The sequence below is a fragment of the Anguilla rostrata genome, chromosome 7 (assembly GCF_018555375.3).
Source record: "Anguilla rostrata isolate EN2019 chromosome 7, ASM1855537v3, whole genome shotgun sequence".
Lineage (NCBI taxonomy): Eukaryota > Metazoa > Chordata > Actinopteri > Anguilliformes > Anguillidae > Anguilla > Anguilla rostrata.
In genome coordinates, this window is record NC_057939.1 from 43,079,026 (window position 1) to 43,087,810 (window position 8,785).

At 38.4% G+C, this 8,785-nt stretch overlaps 1 protein-coding gene across 1 annotated transcript; it reads left to right on the forward strand.

The window, feature by feature from the left end:
• On the forward strand, positions 1–4,759 carry LOC135259763 (tryptophan 2,3-dioxygenase A-like). Its single transcript, XM_064344473.1, has 12 exons — positions 1–126; positions 488–590; positions 872–962; positions 1,098–1,168; positions 1,420–1,547; positions 1,697–1,883; positions 2,445–2,552; positions 2,699–2,810; positions 3,265–3,322; positions 3,416–3,495; positions 3,926–4,016; positions 4,299–4,759. The coding sequence occupies exons 1-12, from the start codon at positions 92–94 to the stop codon at positions 4,456–4,458; spliced, it is 1,224 nt and encodes a 407-aa protein (XP_064200543.1). The 5' UTR covers positions 1–91; the 3' UTR covers positions 4,459–4,759.
• Positions 4,760–8,785: the final 4,026 nt, after the last annotated feature.

Consider the following 8,785-nt stretch of genomic DNA (forward strand, 5'->3'; position numbering starts at 1 on the left):
ATTTACTCACTTTGAAAGAGTTCAGAACTAGAACACAGACAGAGGCACAGAAGACTGACAAAAATAGCTATTTCAGACGGCTGGACTAACCATGAGCGGATGTCCGTATTTTGGAAAAAAGCATCTGTATGTATTTATCACAGCAACATAGAATTTGTTCAGAGTCTTTGTATTCTTAACCATTTGATGGTATACATTCATGAGCTGGATGCAAGTTCTAATTTTTATTCATTAATTTATTAATTAAGTGGAAAATGGCAACAGATACAGAGATGAATGGACCGTGCTAGAAGTATGGACATTAAATTTTCCTTAAAGAAAATTTCCAGCTTACAGAATTCTGTTCCGTCAAACATTTTTTCATTTTTTTGGAGGCACTCAATAAAAGCCCCTGTTTGGTCTAAACATGTCCTTTATGTAGTGTGATACACTGGATTTTAAATTCTTATTTGTGCTTATTTTTAAATGCTCTTATTATTGTATTAAGGTTACCTCAGAACAAGCTTCAGCTTGAGGAAGAAGAGGATGACTCACAGGAAGGTGTCAACAAGGCAAGCAAAGGAGGCATCATCTATGGGGACTACCTCCAGGTATGCATATTCTCAGGTAGCAAAACAGCACAAAAGCAACCACAGCACACACAAACAATGTGACAATATTGACAATAATGTACACAACAGCCAAGTAATGAAGTGATCTAGATGGCCAAATCACAATCACTGCACAGATATTGTGCTTTCTGCACAGGTGAGACTAAGAATAATGTAGGTCAGTAATCATATAACAAACACAGAGCTGAATTTGGAACAAGCAAAAGTTTTGGACCTAACTTTGAGAACTTATTTTTTATGATCTGCACTTTGCATTGCAGCTGGACAAGGTGGTGACAGCTCAGGTTCTTCAGAGCGAGCTAGGGGGCAACAAAATCCACGATGAACACCTTTTCATCGTCACCCACCAGGGTAAAGCATAATAATGTGTTTCACACTGGCTTGCATAAACTGGGAAAGGGTAGACTACTGTTTATCTAAATTAAAAATATGAATGCGGAGTTACTTTGTGGGGATTTTCATTTTCCTTTTTTTATTTTACTTCAGCTTATGAACTCTGGTTCAAACAGATACTGTGGGAACTGGATTCAATACGAGATATTTTCATAAGTGGCCATGTGAGTATCTTTCCCTGCAAAGTGTAAATAGCACAGATCGTCACATTATGCAGTACTTCAAAAGCAGACAGAGCTGAATGAAAGTCATTCATTATTGCAAAACTGTGCTCGGTGCCATGTTTGTTCGACCCGTCTGCTTGACATGAAGAGGTAGCAAAGCACTAGTGCATCGGTATCAGCATTACATGTGCGTCTTATATAATGAACAGTTGGGTATATGTTACCTTTTCTAAATATCAATGTTTCGTCAGGTTCGTGATGAAAGGAACATGCTTAAGGTGGTGACACGACTGCACAGAATCACCATGATTTTTAGGCTGCTGGTCAACCAGTTTTCCGTCCTGGAAACGATGACCGCCTTGGACTTTTTTGACTTCCGGTGAGTTGCCACAAAAATTCCCCGAACTCCAAGGAAAAATGGCATGGGCTTTCTCAACATGCATTGGTTTGTTTTCACTATATTTAAGAGGGTGCGTAGGCTTTTGCAGGCTCTTATTGTATGCACTGATTCGTGTTACTTTTGCGCAGCGATTACCTGTCCCCGGCCTCCGGGTTCCAGAGCCTACAGTTCCGCCTGATGGAAAACAAGATTGGCGTTGCGGACAGCCAGAGGGTCCCTTATAACCGACGCCACTACAGGGACAACTTCCAAGGCCAGGACAGCGAGAAGCTGCTGCAATCCGAGCAGGAGCCGACGCTGCTGCTTCTAGTGGATGTACGTACTGCAGATGCCTTCGCCAGATCTGATATCAGTGGTTCAGGCAGCTGGCATTGGACTTCAAACAAGATGAATACATTCTTAATCTCCGACCCTTAAATAGAGCGTGTCCAGCTCCTTTGTAATTGGGGGAAATGACTCACTTTCTTTATGATGATTTAAGTGGCCAAATTACAGATAAAACATTCATGTTGCCGCTAATGAGCTCGTTCAGATAAGGCCCTGAGGGAATTGCGAGGCTTACTTATTCATGTTGTGGCCAGGGATTGCGAAAATGAATCATACTTTTAAATGATTCCTGACAACTAATGGCACAGGAGGTCAAACGATCCTCCATTTAATGCAGCAGACTAAATGGTCGCCCTCGCAGACTAATGAAACACAAACTCCTGTCACTTTATGTCAGCTCGCTGTCACATCCAGTTTGATGGTAATACATCTCGATAAGAATTTACCCCTTGGTTACTCTGTTAACCTTAAGAAAGGACAATGTTAGAATTCTGCAATATTGAGTATCTTGTATGGAATCTAAAACTACATGGGAATTTCACATTTCAGCAATGGCTGGAGAGAACCCCAGGACTGAAGGAAGAAGGGTTCAATTTTTGGGGGAAATTACACGCCAACATCAAAGAATGGCTGAGACTGGAGAAGGAAAATATTGAGGTACATCATCTTTCAAATAACATGAATCACTACAGATTCTTGTTCATACTTATATAATATATAATATTATGCTTGTATATACCCTATTACGGTTTCTGTTCAAATCAGATGTACTGCAAACTTAATATGCTTGTTTCTGCTGACAGAAAATTCCAGAGTCGGAGACAAAGGAGGAAATGATGGCGGAATTCAGCAAACAGAAAGAAATCTTCACTGCTCTTTTTGATGAGAAGCGCCATGACCACCTGTTGAGCAAAGGTGAATGTGTTCTGCATGACTCTTTCAATTATGATGAATTATCCATTTTACAAGTAAATCCAAAATCCAAATATGAAGTCATATTTCAAACTATGTCAGTATTTAGTGTTTACCTTACAAAATGTATAAATTGTTGCTGTTTTCACATGCAGATTTCTCTTTACAGTATAAACAGTACTGTAATGATGTGCATATTTTATTGCAAAATTGTACCTAGAAAACTTGAATATCTTGGTATACAGTATATTAAATTTGTACTACTTTCATTTTTGATTTTGTTGAAAACTTTTGATCACAGTATATGGAAATAACACTCACACATCTAATAAGTCATCTTTTGGAGACTTGGAGTCATCACGTTCCGTCCAAAGTTTATTCTCACACCGAGCCTTACTGGATGTCCCTTTAATGCATGAATGCAGCATTGAATTCACACGCATCTCTATTCACACAGGAGAGAGAAGGCTGTCATACAAGGCACTCCAGGGAGCGCTGATGATCTACTATTATAGGTAGTCCATTTCCTTTTCGCACCTCCTCTTTCATCCCGGCACCTTGGGATGCTCAGTTTCACACTCGCCCGTGTCCCTCCCTCGCCCCCACAGAGAGGAGCCCCGATTCCAGGTGCCGTTCCAGCTCCTGACCTTCCTGATGGACATCGACACCCTCATGACAAAGTGGAGATGTGAGCTCCCACTATCGACACAGAGTAGCAAGACATGCTTCACAGCTAAACGCAATCCCACCATTGCTCCCGATTATGCTTTTTTATATGCCAAATAAAATAGAACTCTGATATACGTATACAAGTTATACTATGCAAAAAATACATGAAAAATATACTTTTGTCCCATCTCCTATCTTTAACCTGGATTAGTAAGAACATCTTTTGTGCTCCACAAAAAATTATACAAACTAAGATATTCCTCTGAAAGGTGCCCTTTCATGCATGTTTTGCATGCGTGTTTTGTTTCAATCACCATGTGTGTAGTAGTTTTGCTAAGGCTGACATAATTATTTTCAGTCATTTTGATGGACACTTTCTCTTGGCTCTTCTCCTCTGCAAAATAATAGTCATAACCCCAGTAACCACTTCTCTTTCACCTGTCACCTAGACAACCATGTGTGTATGGTGCACCGAATGATTGGCAGCAAAGCTGGAACTGGAGGATCATCTGGCTACCACTACCTGCGTTCCACTGTCAGGTATGGTGTTGTCTCTTTAAATATCCATTACTTTCTAACTCCAGTCTCCATTTGTTGTACACGCAAGTATGAAGGTGGCTATAGATTTGGTATCATCAATGGTAGTTAGTAAATGAAATTCTGAACAATTCTAACCAGTTAAAATATACAGTCAAGGTCATTTTCAGAATAAAAAATACAAAAAAAAGGCTAATAGAAATTTTAATACATTTTAATGTTATAATGCCATAATTTTGACTTTCACTATATTGTTGTTCCCCCTTGGTTCTGTTTTTTCTGCAGTGACCGTTACAAGGTCTTTGTGGATTTGTTCAACCTGGCCACCTTCCTGGTGCCTCGTAAGTGGGTTCCTAAACTGAATCCCAACGTCCACACATTCCTCTACACCGCTGAGTGTTGTGACAGCTCTTACTGCAGCAGTGAGGACTCTGACTCAAACTAGGACGCAATTGGCCAAAAACACTGATCTTTCTTGCGGTCTCCTTTCAAAAAATAAATGCAAACACATAATGCATCTTCCCACGCATTTTACATGGAATATATGTAAATACTATTTATATAATTTATATGCAGCATTAAGTTGATCTGTGTGACTATGTAATTTATGTACATAGGCTGATTTATGATATAAATAGGCATCCTTGATTGATTTTTACTTTTGACATTTAGAAAATCTGCATGTTTAGCTAATGTATTTGTCTGTGTAAAATAATTTAAGTGCAAAATAAAGAGATTTCTGTTTATGTGTTATATGTTTTGTAGCTGGGGCTCCAGCTTGCATTAACTTGCATTGATATTCGTCAGCTTCTGCATGAAACCTAACTAATTAAACACCATTTTAATGCGCAAAACAAGAATTATTTTTTTCATAATCATTTGTGTTATAAATTAGAGCAGTTACAAAAAAAAAAAAACAACATTTACCTAAATTCATGAGATGAGACTGTGGATGAAATTTTGTGGCAATCGTGTTCATTTCTGTATATTGCTAATATTGTTTAAGATAATATGTGTCACTTGATAAAAAGGAAACCTACGTGCAGGTTTGCATGCCCGATGACATTTAGAGCTGTAGCTCCCTGCAGATTTAGTTAAATATAAATATTTAGTTTTGTATGCCATCTGTTCCAAGATATTATTGGGAACAGCTACCAACCTCCTCCAACATTGGACTGGTGACATTCTGTCGCCTCATCATCACATTTTGTTTTATTTGATTGCTCATATTCATCCTTTCCGAACAAAACAAAAATAATGGCTGGATAAAGAAGAAACAACAACATGGGCCAAGAGGACTGGAGGCAGTGCTGGTCAATCATGTACAGGGTTATCTTCCTCTCAACGGGTAAGGGAGGGTGTGTGGGTGGGGGGTGGGGTGGGGGGTGGGGGGGTCGGGGGGGCTCTGTATACCCCGCAACATACACTGTGTTAAGGTACAAATCTTTAGCAAAAGATTCTAGGTTTAACTGGAGATCTAACTTTTTAGTTATACCTAAATAGCTAAGTGATAGGCTGGGTTAACTGGGTTAACTGGATGCCTGAACTTTTGCAGCTCATAAAAAATATATAGGGAAATATACAAATTGTTTCTGTTTAGATCTTTTAGATCTTGCTATTTATAAAAATTGATAATAATATAAATTTAACATATGATTTTAACATTCTCCAAAAAGTCCTCGTAGAATGTTTTGCAATATATTCCCTTTTAAGGGTTATTGCTTTTTGCTCTCTATGTAAGTCATTACTAACCACAGCACAAAGAACTTCCACAAATCACATGATGCCACTTCCTGACAATAAGCAATTTTGAAACCCTAAATTTGGAACTCATGGTGGGTGTAAAAACAGTTGTAGCTCTCCAAGGCTCATTTGCTGTGGTATTCAAAGGAAAGAAAACAGGGCTTTTTTGGGTCACTGGAGTTTTATCCGCAAGCGGAACTCCCTCAGTAAAACTACCCAGCTGTAAATGCATACACTTTCACTTAAATTCAGCAACAAATACAAGGCGCATAAACAGGATTGCTATCATGTTATTTCATATTAATTTCTATCATTACATTTTTCACAATTCTTCAAGTAGTCACATTTTAAATAAATAAATAATGATCCAAAACAGGAACGAATATAACTACGATCATCCATTCTGGAAGCCAGTGCAATATTCCACTGTAATTCTGCAATGTCTATGTAACAAAAGACCAAGAATTATGGTTATGGCCTTGTAGTCTGGAGCCAACCAAGGCACAAACCTGATTGGCCACACAAACAACAGTGCTAAAGAAAAAACATTCTTCTAGAGGCCTAATGAGCACCAAGAATACCCCACACTATTACACCACCTCCACCAGTTTGCACTGTTGACACAACACAGGATATATCCATGGATTCATGCTGTTTACGCCAAATTGGGACCCTACCATCTGCATCTGATTAAACAGACCAGGCAACATTTTTCCAATCTTCAATCATCTAGTTTTGGTGATGATGTATCTATTGGTCTTGGCCAACATCCAATTATGTATAATTTGCATATGTCTTTTAGGTAAATGAGTAAAAGGTTGGTTCTTTGACTAGTCTCCCCCAAGCTAAGTAGGTAAATAGGAAAAGCACAGGATAACCTTTTGGGGGAAAGAAAAGTACATGCTCATTGATGAGTCTTTAAATTCTTGAAACAAAGTATCAATATGATTGCACCGCGAGCTGAAGCTAGTTACATTTTTTTGGCTTGTTTTTGTACTTATTTCAAAGGTGTGTTCAGGGAGTCCAGAGAGAGTGTTGAGGTATGTACACTCCCAAATGGTCATCTGAAACAAACAGTTGGACACCTATACTGAGACTCAATGCATTTTTGTCCTTGACAATAGCCACATTTTCCCATCTGTGCCAATGCTGACCTAGTTACAGCATACCAGAGCTTCCTGCTTTGCCAAGGTCACCTCAGAACTTTGGCAGTGCTTTAGTTTCACCTTTTGTCGGGTTGCCGACCCTCAAGCGTTTTGCATGAGTCACACACTTTGTGTAATGCTCTCATGCTGCCTAAACACATCTCACGCCAAATACAGAGACCGCAATGGAAAACAAAGCCGCTCCCTGATTAAACAAATTATTAGAGTTGCAAAGTGAGATTGGCCCATAAGAGAGAAAGACTTTGAATTGAACAATTTTCAACGGCACACACCCACCCCCATCCTTTGGTCATGAACATGAACAAAGGTAGCGTTGGTATTTAACACTGCAGCAACGCTATGTCTTTAACAAATAAATGAATCAACTTTAATTAATGCCATTTTGCGGTAAGATGGAGTATGACATTAACGCCTACCTTATGACAAATAGGAGGGTTTTAGAGAGCTATTGGCACCTCCAGGGCACAAGTAAATGGATCACCAATCACAGGGCCTCAGGCACAAACCTACTCAAGCTTTTGGCTGGGCCTGGCTGGCCTGCCTGGACTGGGGTCTGTAACCATCCTGCTTTTCTCTTGAATCCATCCATCCATTATTGATACCTGCTTATCCTGGGCAGGCTCGTGGGGGGTGCTGGAGCCTATCCCAGTGTGCATTCAGAAAAAGGAAGGAATACACCCTGGACAGGCTCTTCGCTCTAATCTCTTTCACCAATCTGACAGTCTATTAGTCCTCTGTCTTTCAACATAATTCAGCACTGCTTAATTAATTCATGATGAAACATCCCTGGAGTAGATTGCAGCATCCCCCAAAACTGTCTTGAAATAAGGAAGAGCTCAACAGTCTCGCACAATTAGTCAAGCCAGTAGTCTGGAAGTTATTTTTTGGCTCACCTACTTTTAAAATTCTAATGGAACCGACTAAGCAATTCACTATAGCTTTGAAAGTAGTTAGTGCACAATGCTGTCTGCTATCCTCATATGTGCATTTGCACGAATTCACAGACCTAGACCAAACTGCCATGCCATACAGTTGAGCAGAATTTTTTTCTGCTTTCTATTTGATTCTTTCTTTTAAGAATGATTTTTTGATTAAATCTATAGCTAAACAGGTTAACTTTCCCATTAGTATTAGCAGAGGTTGCAGTACTGTAATCCTTGTTAAAATTAAATGAATTAGAAAATTTATAAACTTACAAAGGCATACATAAGTCCACTAACTTGAATGTGCTTGTAAGTAATGTCTTCTGGAGAATAACAGTAAGCTATTTTAAATGTAAAAAATCAAGAACAAATAATTTGCTGATTGGATTTGCAGAATATTTATGGAAAACATTTAAGGATGCCATTTTTCATGTATCCACCAGAGAGCACTAAAAAACCACTAAAACTTGATGGAGTACATCAAGTTGACATGGAGTACATTTTTGCTGAGCACACTGTAACGTGTATTGTTTGTACACTTCATATGTGCATGCATGCATGTAAAGCATATGTATGTATATGCATATTAATGATGTTAACATTTTAAAATCTAACCCTAATGAAGATTTTACCAGCTAGTTTGTTAAGTGTACACATAACCACTTGGGGAAACAATTTTTTTCTCTCTCTCATATACTGGTACTAAGCAAATTAATTCAGTTATATAAACTGAATTGGACATTCATATAGCAAGAGTAAAAGTGAAAAAATAATAAATCTATAGGAACTATTTTTTTTAGCAGAACACATTTAACTGATTGTGAATGTGATAATAAAAATGCATAATGAATTCCTTTTGTTGTATGGCATGGATATTAAATCAACTTATTGATTACATTAATCATGTACATCAATTTCTATTTCATTAACTTGGTTCTCT